At 39.8% G+C, this 16,101-nt stretch overlaps 1 protein-coding gene across 3 annotated transcripts in view; it reads left to right on the forward strand.

Annotated features, from left to right (window-relative positions):
- The window catches only part of rad51 (RAD51 recombinase), an 81,662-nt gene that overhangs the window by 14,385 nt on the left and 51,176 nt on the right, over positions 1-16,101 (forward strand). For all 3 annotated transcript variants that reach the window (XM_057822127.1, XM_057822128.1, XM_057822126.1), the window contains exon 3: positions 1,912-2,049. In XM_057822127.1, coding sequence (XP_057678110.1) covers positions 1,912-2,049 — 138 coding nt within the window. The remainder of the gene's footprint in view (positions 1-1,911; positions 2,050-16,101) is intronic.

A 16,101-nucleotide genomic window follows, 5' to 3' on the forward strand; every position in this document is an offset into this window, starting at 1 on the left:
CAAACGACGCCGACGTTGCTAAATACTAGCCCGCTCATGCTACGTTAGTTGCAGGTGGCGTCCAGTGAGTCTCATAGAGATCACATGTATGTTGAACTAGATGCGCAATGACAGACTAGGCCGCGTCTGGGCAGCGTTAGCAAACAGCCGCCATCTTAAAGCAGTAGAGCGCTAAGCGCTAATAAAGAGCGCTAAACGCTAATATACTGTATAAGATTAACGTTACTGTCACTACTAGCTCACCTTACGTTAGCACTGCGGAGGGCTAGGTTTCAATTAATTAAGACCGCTTTCGATGCGTGGCTAACGTGTCTTACATACAGGCTATAACATAACATAGCGTTGTGGAGTGATGAGCATGTCAAATAAAAACTCAACAATGCTAACTATCAATTTTAGCTCAGTAATCATTGCTGGATAAAACACCAAGTAGCACTACTCCCTGATGTGCTCCAATACAGCCTGTATCATACATTTATTCTGAACAGTGCAAAAACTTAAATCCTATCAGGACTTACAGTTTAGACTAACTTAAAACTTAACTAGAACTTAAAAATGGCTTGACACAAATAGAAATTTAATTGAAAAACTTTTAAGTGATGTGTGTTATCAAGCGTAAAGGCATTTTTAGGTGTGTTATATATATATATATATATATATATAAGATCTAAAGGTTTTTTGAGTGAAAGCAGTGAATTAGTCATTTTTTAAAATTCTAGTTACATCTGAGATGCAATTGTTGGCTGTTTTCAACAATATACATCAAAAATAAAGACATTGATTGACTGAAAATGATAAAATGTCTTGTTTTCTCATGTATATCTATAATTGCTCTTCACCTAAAAATATATTTGTTTTATCCGATTACTCGATTAATCGATAGAATTTTCAGTCGATTACTCGATTACTAAAATATTCGATAGCTGCAGCCCTACTTCAAACTTTTAGAACATGGAGTCAGTACAAACGGTTAACATAAGAGGTGAACGGCGGAATATCGGCCCTCCCGGTTGGCGCGCGGAAGCGGTAAGCAGCGGAGCACTGTTTCCGTGCGGCTTGGCCGGGGGGGCGTATTCCAACATAATGAAAATGTCAGGAAATGTGCTTGACATATTATGACAATATTTTCAGCCATTTTCCATGTCAAAACTTATGCAATCATCTAATGCCTAAATGTAGTGGGGGTGAGACTATTCAACAGGGACCCGTGATAATACATTTGAGCAATGTGATACAAGCAATAGATAATGTAGGGAACATCTGAGAAATGTGCAGAATCTTTGCATGGATAGACCGACACATTTGCATTTTGTTCAAAGAAACCAGAACTGCTTTTTTGACGTGCACAAGTAACACAATGTTATGAAGACTGAATCAGTATTTTTTTAGAATTTCAACTCTGATCTGAGAAATGTAGCAAAGGGAATAAGAAAAACTGTAAATGTGCACACAGGGTTTTCAATTTCAGGCTCACCTGAATCAACCATCTTTCTCATTACTGCCTCGACATGCGCGCGACCTAAAGTGGGCATTGCGTATATGCATTACAAGAGACAACGCTGTGGATATGGTTTCCTGACCGAAATTGGCGAGTGGTAACTGGCATTTGTTGATGAAATAAATTAAATGGACAACAAAGTCCAATGAAACCATCTGGCTGTCATTTCATTTACTACCACTGAAGATTACAACGCGCATAGAATAAATTGCTCTCCCTGGTACAATATATTCTAGAGAGCTGTCGATGGCTCTCCAGGATTTTCAGCCTGGCCCCAATCATTTTCAAGGAAACGGCTCTGGTATCAGAATATTATAGGTATCGGTCAATTTCCTGATTCAGGTATAGAAATCGGCTCAGAAGTAGATCTGACCAATGACAAAGCCTAATTTACACTTCCATTTCCTTTGCAGCAATGTGGAATAGGTGCAAGTGACATCAAGAAACTGGTGGACGCAGGTTACCACACCATCGAGGCAGTGGCCTATGCCCCGAAGAAGGAGCTGCTTAACATTAAAGGCATCAGTGAAGCAAAAGCTGATAAACTCATTGTAAGTTTTCATTTCTTGAACCATAATTGTTCTTGTAATCTTGATGGGGGGAGTATAGGCATACAGGCGTATTTTATCCTTCTAAAGAATATTCAAGTAACAATTTCACCTTGCGTAGATTTGTGAAACATATATATTCACGAGTCACGACTTACTGTAAACTTGTCTTTGCATCATGACTGTCTCAAATGGCTGGGAATGGGACTCTGTCTATTTAAGAACCTCATCTCCTCCCCAATGCACCCATTTAACTTTTTTAAAATTTATTTATTTTTTTGGGGGGGGGCATATTAGAGAAAGTTACATTTTAACATAGTGTTTATATTGAGTAGGGGAACAAATTTGGCAACGCTGATAATTGTGGCAACGGTACTCTGCCATCTGCTGTCAACAACAGGGGTAGTCGTAGGGGAAAGAAGCAGAGGTACTGTAGGCACCACCGGGAGCCAGGTCTTAAATGATATTTTTAAGGTCTTAAAAATGTCATTTAAGACCTGGCTTTAAATCTGACTTTTAAAAGGGTGCAAGAACCCTACACCAAAATGAGAACTGTAACCTACCATCTACTGAAACGCCCGTTGCTCAGGGGAATCGCATAATATTGTACAGACGTGACGGCGCACATAACACACATGTAGATTGAGCGCTTTTGAGATCAGGTGACTTTATTTAATTTTTAAATGATGACAGTGGTGGGGCTGTATATCTTAGTGTTTTGGAAAAACGCCAGCACACGGTAGTCAACTGCCTTGCCGCTAGGTCGGAATTAATTCATCGTAAGTATTACGCGGGTGCGCTAATTTTAGGGTCCGCTCATTTGAACAGGGGACCATGACTATCCGCTGGCTTGACCGCAGTTTGTCTTCCAGCATTAGCCAAGGGTAGAGTTTTAGCTAATCAGATTGGAATTTGTAAATGTTGCTAGCAGTGTCATCGCTAACGCTGGCTGTCGGCATATGTCGATACTGTCAGACCCAGAAATCATCTCCTGCCGCGTTTTTCTGCCAAGTTCCTCGCCTTTCTTGGTTAAAATCTCAATTTTCGTTATTGGCACTGCATCGCGATTGAAATCCCCGTTTCATACTGTATGCTCCAAACGCCGACCCGCAGTTGAATTTTACTTCAGTTGTTTATGTTTTAGCTCGCGTTGTCTTGCCACGCCCACAATCATCAGCCCCAGAGCCATATATAGAGTCGCAACACTCTTTGATGTCGCTGCAGGTGGTCACGTGGTTCCTGTAGAGTGTGGGTAGTTCCAAGCACAAACAGCGCTGTAGTGGTTTTCAATGGAACTGACTGCGGTAATTGTGTCAATTATGGGAAAATGGATAAAATCGCGTATCTAAGTACTAGTTTGATTATGTCATAGCATTATAACATATATTTAAATGCTAGATTTACATTTGGAGGTGTAAGGCGACAACTGAAAACTATGTAAACTGTTAAACAGAAGGGAACTTTCCCATGTGGAGTGAAAGTTTCATGTTTGTTTTAGCATTTGTACAAGAAATCGACTTTTACATTGAAATGCAAGACGATTTAGGTTTTTCTTTTTTCTCAACAAGAATACTGTTTTTCCAGAGAATGTCTAGACTTCCTTGATTCACTTACCTGTGGTAATATATTAACCCTTTAACACCTAAGCCTATTTTGGCCGAATTTGCATGCATTTGATGTTGCCTTTATATTTCAAAGAAAAAATTGTTCACAATGGCCAAGTTGGGTCCCTTTTTTCAGGACACCTTGAACTTCATGTCCAAACTGTTGTTTTCTTCACTGACCAATTATAATCCACATTTTGGACCCAAAAAGACAAAAAAATCCCAAAATATTTTTTCAAAATTTGTAATGTTGGTGTCCCATTGACAACCAAACATGCTCGACCAACCGTTTTGAAGCTTGATAATATTTATTCAACTTATGATAAACATTCAATAGAAAAAAATAAGATTGAATAGTTTTATGTTTGACTATTCAACACAAATAGCGGGTATGGTCATAGGCGTTTTTGGCCTTTACACATACTATGGTCAAAACAGGTTATATACAGTGCATAATAGATATATATAATTTTTTTTCTCACTAACCCAAAAAGGGTTTGGAGGATATCTTTTTGTGAAGTTAGGTATTATACCCATCACCTTATCTAAAGTATACGCACATGCAATCAAGCTTCTCGAACACACATCTATATAAAAATTGAAAAGATTCATAGTGAAGAAAAAAAAAAAAAACATTGAAAAAAAGTATTTTCAAAAATATTGACAAGTAGTTCAGTTCAATTCAATTTTTTCAGGCATGCGACCTGATAAAGTTTTTTTTTTTGTTGCGCACTCAATAAAGTTTGTTTTTGAACAGGTCACTGAGCTGCGTCACATAGAACGTCACACAGCCTACTCTTCTGCCGTTTGAACGCTGCTGTCACTTCTACTCGCCGAGACGCCGACTAATCCGAGAAAAACGACAAATACAGCTCATCCTATTCCTTGAGTTGATGAAAAAATGCATTAGCTTGCGCTAAATTTAGTTTTCGATTTCATTCTGCACGTTTCAAAGTCGCTCGCGCAATCCAACCGGTGTTCATGCCTCCTTTTCCTTAGTTGGCGCCTAGCTCGGCAATTTATTAAAAATGTTCACATTTGGTTCGTCCTTCTTGACATCACAACGGATCTTGGGATATGCAATCTTTTGTGCTGCTTTCGGTTTTGAAAAAGGAGAAGAAATGATGGAAATATGGAGATAGATACATGGTACATGCAGCGTTTTAATGCATATTTATGAGTGCAATAAAACTATAAAACTCAAACGACATTATCTCCCGTTTTTCTTGGTCGATTGACTTCAAATAAAAACTGGTGTGGACATCAACTTCCACACTTTCAAATGAGACCAACCAGCGGCACGTGGGTGACGTAATTACAGCGTGACGAAGCTTCAAAGACGACATGCGTAAACGTGTCGCTGCCGACACGTTCGGTGTTAAAGGGTTAAAGGTAACACCATGTATAACATAGTTTGTTCCCAAGTTCACATATAAAAACACTAGTTTCCCAAAAAGTTGGTGGTCATGACCTTTAAATTCTGTTTTCAGCGCGGTCTTTGGGACGCAATGAGGAACGGACCGAGAGTAAATATCATGTTCAACTCATGCCGCTAGATGAAAAAAACAATCATACCTGACTGCAGCTGACAGCCGCTACAAACAGCACCCATTTGCTAGTTGCTACAAACATACGGCTACAGTAGATATCATATATATGTAGAACTAGATGCAAACTGACAGACAACGTCGGTGTTAGAACATGTATTATTGAACAGAGATGCGAAATGACAGACTTTCAGGCGTAAGTAAACAGCCGCCATCTTAAAGCAGTAGACCTCTCTAGAAGGCTCTGTTGTAGCGAACCTAATTAACTTTTTATCTAAAATACTCCTAAATCAGCAGAATCTTGTCTTGAATCTATCTTTAAATCATGAAATAGTGTTAAAACTTTGACAAAAGTAGACAGAAGGGAAATTATGGAATAACGGGAGCAATTTTAACAACTGTAACAGTTGATTCACAACATTGAATTAATTGAATGTAGTTTAAAGCTGCTGATACAGAATGGGGACTGGAGTTTTTTATTTACTGTTATTTTTGTGTATTTGTTCACTGTTATATGTTAACTCGATACTGAAATAGTAGTTTGGTTTCGCAGTGTTTCCCACAGGATTTTAGGAGACTGTGGTGGGAGGGTCTCTGACCCTCGGGGTAGGGTGTGTGTGTACATTTTCAAGCCTGGTGTATCTCTTGAGGGCATTTTGAGACCACTGAATGTAATATAAATTGCTGTATGCGGTGTCGCCAGATCGCGCCAAATGCAGCAGAATGCAGCAGACAGTAGTCCCGTAACCTGGTACACCAGACTCAGCGGCAATATGTTCCAATCCGCGGTAAATTCGGTTTTACATGACCAAAAACACATCGAGTCGCTAAAACCAACAGTCTGTCTCGCGCTAGCCATGTTGAATATGTTGAAATGTCTCTCGCTAGTTTCTTGTCGCTTAACCGACGTCACGTCAGCCCGTCGCTGATTGGCCCGCTCCGCTGTCTATTTGCTGTGGCTGGCTCCGCCCTGGAAATTTTTTTCTGCTTAATTGTGGCCAGACTCATACTCTCATAGCCAGGCATGAAAATGGGTCAGGGGTTAAAAAGGTGAGAAGGGTGTGGAGGAAATATGTTCCAGTACACTGTACACCCCAACAAAATATTGAGCGCTGTTGACCCACACTGTGTTTCAGCAGGGCCGTGCAGAGACCGGTGGAGGGGCGGGTGCTCGTAGATCAAAAGGGGCACATGAACAAGTATTTAATACACCTTAAAACAACATAGCTTCAATTTTAACCAGCTTTAGATCATAATTGGCTGCGACTGTGACATACTTTAATTGGGAGGGGGCAACAGTGAATAGAAATCAAAACTGTCATCAACACTTTCTGGCTGTGACTCAGTCAGTCTGCCTCTTTTCTTCCTTCAACCTCTGCATCAAAACTTCCTTCCTCAACTTGTTCATCTGAGAACAAACCACATCAGATGGTCACTGAGCCACCAACAGCACAGTTTTCTTAAAACTATTATTTCATTATTATCCATACCTAACAACTCTAGCACCTAATGATTAATAAAGCAATGACATAAAATCTTATAGAAAAATAACATTGTAATTGTGTTTATAATTGTATTTAATACCCGACTATCCTTGCAAACTTGTTCTTACCAGGTCTGCTATTCACCCAGCTGATGAGGTATCCACTGCCTTTAGCAGCCTCATCTAACTCCTTTTTTATTCCTCAATCTCCCTTCCCTACGAGGCATGTCTATGTAATGAAATATAAATATTAAAAAAAACAGACTCCCCGGTGGCTTTTAGTTTTAAAGCTTTCTTAATTTCTTTCTCTCTCAATAACGATGGAGGTAGATTTGTGTTTTTATTATTCAATCAAAAAACAAAGTTACTTCTATCAAAAACAAAGTTGCTTCAATCAAAATACAGTATATACTTTTAATCTCCAAAAAGTCACTTCAATAAAAAAAAAAGTTTTTGATTGCAAAAATAAATTTGAGACAAAAAAAGCATTTGAAAACTATTTTTCTTGATTGAAACAAATTTTTCCATTGAAGTAATGTTGTTTTGCGTTTGGGCCACATTTTGGCTAGGACATTTGTGTCTTTATTATTCAATCAAATAAGTTGCTTCAAACAAAAAAATATATATAAAAAGAAAAACTTTGCACATGTGTCAATCACCGTTTACCAAAGCCTGAGAGGGTTTGAGTAGACTCACGATGAAGCATTTAATAAAGCCAAGCATTTTCTCACTACTTTATTCTTGTTTAAAAATAATTCGGTGGGGCAGTAACGTGTTTAAAACTTATCATAATTTTGAAGTGCTTGAAAACCATTTATAAATGATACTTTGGTGAAAAACGTGAAAAAAGATGTCTTGTATAAATGTATCTTTTTTCCAATGTAAAATCTGAATAAATGCATTGAACACGCACAAAAAAATGGGGGGGGGGGGACGCTACTTCAGCTCAAGTCCCAGGCGAAAATAACGCGTCTCCGGCGGACGACGGGAGCGATGCAAGGCGCCCCCTCCATCCGAGAGCATGCCGCTTAATTTGACTCAACAGTGTGTTTCTTCGTTTATATTACCTCTAAATACACAAGCTTGACGCCAATTTAACGGGAGCTGTGTTTTTTCATGGGAGATTTGGCAAGCTCTGGCAGTGTTCAACGCAAGCTGCAACGAATGGCAGTAACTTTTTTATATCGCAAAATGTGAAAACGATTGAATTTGGTGAGTAATGGTTTCAATCTGCTGGCAAATACAGGCAAGTGTGTATGCTGCGCTCTGGTCTGCCCCGGTGTGGATAAGGCCTGCTTTTTGTTTTCGCAGCTTTGCAATGCAACCAAAGGCTCTCCGAGCACTCCATGTACACGTAAGGAGTGCGCGCGTTTGGAATAATGGAACGCAGCTTGGGCCGATGATTGGTTCTCGTCAGCAAAGCATCTAGAAAGATTTGCTGACTGTCCAAGTGTCACTTTTTTAAAGAACCAATTTCTTAAGTGTTCAGTTTCAAGTTAATCACATGATGATAATAATAATAATAATTAAATAAAACCTCCCGACCCCCCCCTCCCAAAAAGAATTTCTCCTCAGATCTACGCAATCCACGTAGGTCGCCCTTTTTGACTTCAAAACGGCGAAAGGTGAGAGATTTTCATGCCTGCATAGCACAGCTATGAGTCTGGTGTACCAGGCTAGTAGTCCCGTCTATGAGTGCGACTTGTTGGCGCGTGTGTCTGTGTGTGTGCGCGCACGCACGTGCACGCTCTCGCGGGTAGTAGAGTGGAGTGGGCTACAGCTGTGTAATGGGCTGACTGACGCATCTGATTATTATCTTTTTTTTTTTTTTTTTTCCGGCGGGGGGGCAAACGAGACTGTGGCGGGCTGCCACAGTCTCGTTCATTGGTGGGAAACACTGGTTTAGCCTGAGAGGATTTTTGAACAATTTTGGAACTAATGTACAAAACATTTAAAAAGAGGGGGGTGCATCAATAATCGTTTTATAATTGAATTGGAGCCTCTGAATCGTAATCGAATCGTTAGGTGCCCAAAAATTCCCAGCTCTAATATATATATATATATATATATATATATATATATTTACAGTCAATAGGAAAACCCATTGGCAGTGTATCAAATACTTGTTCTCCCCACTGTATGCATATATACATATATATATATATATATATATATATATATATATATGTATATATATATATATATGTATATATATATATGTATATATATATGTATGTATATATATATACACACAGTGCCGTGCAAAAGTATTCGGCCCCCTTGAACCTTGCAACCTTTCGCCACATTTCAGGCTTCAAACATAAAGATATAAAATTTTAATTTTTTGTCAAGAATCAACAACAAGTGGGACACAATCGTGAAGTGGAACAAAATTTATTGGATAATTTAAACTTTTTTAACAAATAAAAAACTGAAAAGTGAGGCGTGCAATATTATTCGGCCCCCTTGCGTTAATACTTTGTAGCGCCACCTTTTGCTCCAATTACAGCTGCAAGTCGCTTGGGGTATGTTTCTATCAGTTTTGCACATCGAGAGACTGACATTCTTGCCCATTCTTCCTTGCAAAACAGCTCGAGCTCAGTGAGGTTGGATAGAGAGTGTTTGTGAACAGCAGTCTTCAGCTCTTTCCACAGATTCTCGATTGGATTCAGGTCTGGACTTTGACTTGGCCATTCTAACACCTGGATACGTTTATTTTTTAACCATTCCATTGTAGATTTGGCTTTATGTTTTGGATCATATACCAACAGGTTTTCTTCCAGAATGTTCCTGTATTTGGCTGCATCCATCTTCCCGTCAATTTTAACCATCTTCCCTGTCCCTGCTGAAGAAAAGCAGGCCCAAACCATGATGCTGCCACCACCATGTTTGACAGTGGGGATGGTGTGTTCAGGGTGATGAGCTGTGTTGCTTTTACGCCAAACATATCGTTTTGCATTGTGGCCAAAAAGTTCAATTTTGGTTTCATCTGACCAGAGCACCTTCTTCCACATGTTTGGTGTGTCTCCCAGGTGGCTTGTGGCAAACTTTAAACGAGACTTTTTATGGATATCTTTGAGAAATGGCTTTCTTCTTGCCACGCTTCCATAAAGGCCAGATTTGTGCAGTGTACTGATTGTTGTCCTATGGACAGACTCTCCCACCTCAGATGTAGATCTCTGCAGTTCAACCAGAGTGATCATGGGCCTCTTGGCTGCATCTCTGATCAGTTTTCTCCTTGTTTGAGAAGAAAGTTTGGGAGGACGGCCGGGTCTTGGTAGATTTGCAGTGGTCTGATGCGCCTTCCATTTCAATATGATGGTTTGCACAGTGCTCCTTGAGATGTTTAAAGCTTGGGAAATCTTTTTGTATCCAAATCCGGCTTTAAACTTCTCCACAACAGTATCTCAGACCTGCCTGGTGTGTTGCTTGGTTTTCATAATGCTCTCTGCACTTTAAACAGAACCCTGAGGCTATCACAGAGCAGGTGCATTTATACGGAGACTTGATTACACACAGGTGGATTCTATTTATCATCATCGGTTATTTAGGACAACATTGGATCATTCAGAGATCCTCACTGAACTTCTGGAGTGAGTTTGCTGCACTGAAAGTAAAGGGGCCGAATAATATTGCACGCCCCACTTTTCAGTTTTTTATTTGTTAAAAAAGTTTCAACTATCCAATAAATGTTGTTCCACTTCACGATTGTGTCCCACTTGTTGTTGATTCTTGACAAAAAATAAAATTTCATATCTTTATGTTTGAAGCCTGAAATGTGGCGAAAGGTTGCAAGATTCAAGGGGGCCGAATACTTTTGCAAGGCACTGTATATATATTAAGGGTGTAAGGGTACATGTATTTGTATCGAACCGTTTCGGTACATGGTGCTCGGTTCGGAATGGAGGCGTACCAAACGAATTTCTGACGTAATGTAAAGTGCTGTCAAATTTAGAGCGTTAACGGGCGGTAATTAATTTTTTGAATTAATCACGTTAAAATATTTGACGCATTTTACGCAAGCGCGGAATGCCCGCTCATGCATTCCATAATCCCACTGTTACGTCCCACAGACGGCTCGATAAGGGCGTAACATAAAACGAGCCACGCCCACAAGTTGCAAGTGGACACAAATTTATTCACACAAGTCGAACTCGCAATGAACAAAATATTCAAAATGCGAAGTAGCTGGCTCCAGCGTAAGCCCAGGCCAGAACAACAAACAAAATGAAACTACACTTAAACCCCACCCACTAAGTAAACCTTGATCGTAAAAAGGAAATAACAAGACAGCCACTACCCTGGCTTCTACACTAAACAAAGCGGGTTGAACGAAAACGGCAGTTTACCTCTACTGCTGCGGTGCTCTTATTTACAGTGGTGAACAAAAACGATCCAATAACGAATGAACACAAAATACCTCACCGACAAAAGCTGGAGTGTAACAAAATAGCGAAGGTGAATGAATGGCGAGCAAACAGCTGGCGAGGAGGTATGCGGCACGTATGCTGTCAAATGCGAAGTTGCGAACTCTCAGAGTGTTGACTATAAAATGATGAGCGGTCAGATAACTTTTGTTAATGCTGCCTTTATTTGGTTAACAAGACTCTGGCACAATACAACACACACGCGTGGATGCAAGCTCAAACTACCTTGTATCGGCTTAGCTGCCGTAAAGCAAGTGTCGTTATTGCAGCAAATGTAAACAAAGCACTGCACAATGGATACATGACAGGCAGCGGCTAGTTTTTGAAGTTGGCACCCTTCCTTGGGTGGCCCATCAGCGGCGGCGACGTTGTTTGCCCGTCCGGCGTCAATCAGAGTAAGTCACGTTGGGAGGGGAGGCAGCCAGCTGGCGGGCGCGACGATCAGCTGACTGACAGTCTCAAAAAAGATAACAATTAAACGGCCAGGGCCGTTGCACCACTCAGAAGTGCAGTGAGCAGCGTGGGTAACTGTTAAATGTAAACATGGAAGGAAATCAGGTTGGCCCTCTGGGTGGGGAATTCAAATTAAAAAAGAATATAGATGGAACAACTCTCAGAAAATGTAAATAAGTTGGTTTGCCTCAGCGACTTGCGAGAGCAGTGCTTCTCAATTATTTTCTATTACGCCCCCCCCCCCCCAAGAAAGACGTAAATGTTTCGCGCCCCCCCCAAACTCTCTGCCGCCACTATAAAAATTTTTGTCCATAAAAATACTATTATAAGTACGCCTCTGCCTAACATTGTGTCATTTTTTTCCAACTAAAGAAAAAAAAAACATAGATCAACTTATAATAAAGTATAACTTCATTAACATTGTTTTGTTTGTCACAGAAAAGACTTAATGTGCATCAATTTGCCTGAATTAAAAAAAAAAGTCACGTCCAAAATGTGAAAATACACTCGAGGTACATTTTTGACCATTTGATACTGAAAAATAAAATGTAATGAAATCAGTAAATAATAACAAACTCAAATAGATTAGAAACATTAACTCATGAGGACAATATGCCAAAAAATTTGACCGGAAAAACAAAACTGAATAGAAGAAGGTAAAAAAAAATAAGTGTGTCTTTGGACAGAAGGACAGTTTTTATTTTTGATGCTCACAGAATCACTACCTTTGCAATGGTGTGGGGTTATTTTGTACTGAGCATGCTAACAGTACTTACTGGTTTACTGATATAACACTGACAAAGCGGGACGATTGTTGGCAATATTCGGCACGTTTTCGCTGAAAAACAATCACGCGGCTTATCAATGAGATTGGGGTCTAATGTCTTTAACTGGCGTCTCAATTGATTTGGCTTCCGGCTGTCCGCTATAATTATTTTTAGACACAGTAAACAGTGGTCTTTCCTCATCTCCCACTGTATTAAAAGTCAAAGCCAAAAGGCAAACGGCCCGATAAAAGCGCATTCTTGGCGGCCGAGGGAGAACCGTTGGTGAGGGCGGTCGTCGTGACGATCCCAAGCCGAAAATGGCACTTCTCGGGCGGACACGTGTGAACCGGAGAAGACAGTGGGTCGCTGCGTGAGTCCAGCCAGAAAACGGCTTTCGAAAACGGCGCACAGCTCTTCGTCTTCATATCTCTTTTCTGTGTGCGCTTGCTGAGTTCAAAAATACTGCGCGCACTCTAAAAATGAGAGCGCCACTACCACCCACCGAGTGGATATGAAATTACACTTTATTCTAGTACGGCAAAAAAAAAAAAAAAACATGTTCCCCGAGGTCACATGCGCCACCCCCGGCATCGCTCTGCGCCCCCCTGGGGGGGGGGGCGCGTCCCACTATTTGAGAAGTACTGGGCTAGAGGATGAGTAGGGAAGAGGGCCACATATATGTGTACACTACACACACTTTGCACACATTATACATAATACTGTTTTTGTTACTGTTCTAAGGCTCTTTTGTGTGTTTGTTTTTGCAGAGAAAAAGAAAAAGAATGTTAATGTCAGGCATGAAAATCTCTCACCTTTCGGCGAAATTCGCCGTTTTGAAGTCAAAAAGGATGACCTACGTGAATCGTGTAGATCCGAGGAGAAACTTTTAAGGGGGGTGGGGGGGTTCGGGTGTAGGCATGTGCCGGTTACCTTCACGGTTTACCATGCTATGAAAACGTGGCGGTTACAAAACCACTAAAATTTTCCGTCATACAGTAGTACGTATTCGTTATTTTTCATGTGTCGAAAATGCAGCCAGAAGTGGTTCGGCGCGGCAGCACTTACCCCTTCCTCTGTTTGATGGTGCGAGTGTCAGTGACGCTATTCCAGCAAACCCAAAAAGAAACACTCCAAACGCAAGGCGTAAATTCTTCAATTTATTGATCTCTCAAATCGTGGTAACAAATATACCAAATGAATACATTTAAAACGTTGTACAATCGTATTTTTCCACGTGTGAGTCGCTTCAACAGTTTAGCTTCATGAAAAAGTTCGCCAAAAACAAAACACACATTAATTTCCTTTCAAATTCAATACACAAAGTTACTAAAAACTTACAAAGACGAATGATAGGCAAGGCTTAGTTAGGAGAGCAACTTCATTGAGGTTAATCACAGCCGCTGAGAGAGAATCAAGTTTGTATGTGGGGAGGAGAAAAAGAGCGTCAAAGATCGCTAATTGCGACAGATGATCTTGTCCTAAGAACAAATTCACGTTCGCTGGACGAAGTGGTCTCACTCCCAATTTTTTTTTTTTTAGATGAATGCATTCGCCAGCATATTGAATTTGGTGAGTAATGGTTTGAATCGTTTTCATATTTTGCGGTATGACAAAGTTACTGCCGTTTGTCGCAGCTTGCGTTGAACACTGCCAGAGCGTCCGGTGAAAAAATAGCTCCCGTTAAGGTAGCGTCAAGCTTGTGTATTTAACGGTAATATAAAAGCAGTGTTGTCAGTAACGCGTTATGTGAGTAATGCGTAACTGTAATCTGATTACTTTCTTTCAGTAAAGAACAATCTAACGCGTTCATTTTTCTAAATCAGTAATCTGAGTAAAATTTCCTTGATGCCTGTGCGTTACTATTTTGTTATTGCCCCATAATGTATGTAGAATGAAGAATACTGTAGTCATGGGAGTGACATCACATGTCACATTTTCTAATCAAGGATGGGAAAAAAAGGGTCACGTGTATTACCATGATGCGTGAGCCGTGAGCGCTGGGAGTTTGCGGCCAAAACAATACAGCCTTGCTTCCCCTCCAGGATGCAATGAAATAGGCAGGAGATATACTACAAACGGCTGCATTTGCACACTGGAAACACAGCCATTACGTCACATTTTTGTCCAGTAAAGATGACAAAAATATCTCTGTGCGCTGCGAACTTTGCGCTGGCTCAAAAAGACTGTCGACCGCTATAAGCATCCAATTCAAGCACCACTTGGAATTACAGCACAACAGGTAACACGAAAGCCAGGACTTTTTGATACTGCTCGTGCTCAGTCCTCGGTTCAAGCTCATTTGTTGTTGAAGGTTTTGAAAGCTTAGGTTTAAAGAAATTCTAAATATCCATCTTGCCTCCTCAGCGGTAGTTTTGGCTAAGCAATGCAAACGGCTGTCTCTAAGGTGCTATCGTCACATGATCTGTTCGAAAAATAATTTGGACCCATTATGAAATAGTTTGAAGGATTCTTGTTCATTTCATTCATTTTTGTTGTTTATTTTATTGCTCTGAAACTTTTATAGACAACATTTTAATGGCCATATTCAATGGTCTTTATTTTAAAGGGGAAGCAGAATTTTTTACATTAGGCTTAATCTTTGAGTTAGCCGGGGTTTAATTAGTCGTTGGAGTTGATTTGAACAAATTCTGTGCAGTTTGCCAGTTATTTGTTAGTTTCAGGGGTCCGGAGTGGCTAAGCTAGTGCGAGTCAATGGTGGTTGAAATCAACTCCTTCAACTAATTAAACCCCCGCTCGAATATTAAGCCTTATGTGAAAAATTAAAATGGTCAAATTCGCCACATGTAGGACGTTTCGCCGACAGAGGACATTTTGGCAGAACGCCGGAACATATTTCCTCCACACCTTTCTCACCTTTTTAACCCCTGACCCATTTTCATGCCTGTAATGTTAATGCCATCTTGTAGATTTATTGTTATAATCAACAAATACAGTACTTATGTACAGTATGTTGAATGTATATATCCGTCTTGTGTCTTATCTTTCCATTCCAAAAATAATTTACAGAAAAATATGGCATATTTTAGAGATGGTTTGAATTGCGATTCATTACGATTAATTAATTTTTAAGCTGTGTTTAACTCAATTAAAAATTTTAATCGTTTGACAGCCCTAATAACCCTTACTTTTCGAGGCTGTGGTCATAAAGTTAATATGAGAAACTTGAAACTGTTCAGTGTTGCAACTGTTCAATTTTGCACATCAGATATTCTTTAAAGAAAAAAAGTCTTAGCCAAAGTTATTTTTATTTTGTTTTTCAAAATATCTACATTTCAGAAGATTGTATTTTCTATTTTTGAGCAGAATTCTAGCTTTGTATAGGCTAATGTTCCTATTGTTGAAAGCACAAAAGTGTGTAATAAACAACTAGCACATTTATATTTTGCATTTTGTTTTCTTACTGTACCGAAAATGAACCAAATCGTGACCTCAAAACCGAAGTACGTGCCGAACCGAGATTTTTGTGTACCGTTCCACCCCATATATATGTATATATATAATGTGTGTGTGTACATATTCCTTATTTTATAGACTGTTTGACCTGAAACACAAATAAATTACGTTTAACAAATATTTCCCGCTTAACTCAAATTTTGAATATAGCCTCTAATTTTAGCAAAACCAAACCTGTACCTTTTTAGAGGCATTTTTCATTTAGTTTGGACCCAAACAACACAAATAAAACGATTACAAGACAGGAACAAAATTGTATTATTTTCTTTAATATAGTGTAATGTATAACAACAACAACTT

This window comes from Corythoichthys intestinalis, chromosome 19 (assembly GCF_030265065.1).
Source record: "Corythoichthys intestinalis isolate RoL2023-P3 chromosome 19, ASM3026506v1, whole genome shotgun sequence".
Classification (NCBI taxonomy): domain Eukaryota; kingdom Metazoa; phylum Chordata; class Actinopteri; order Syngnathiformes; family Syngnathidae; genus Corythoichthys; species Corythoichthys intestinalis.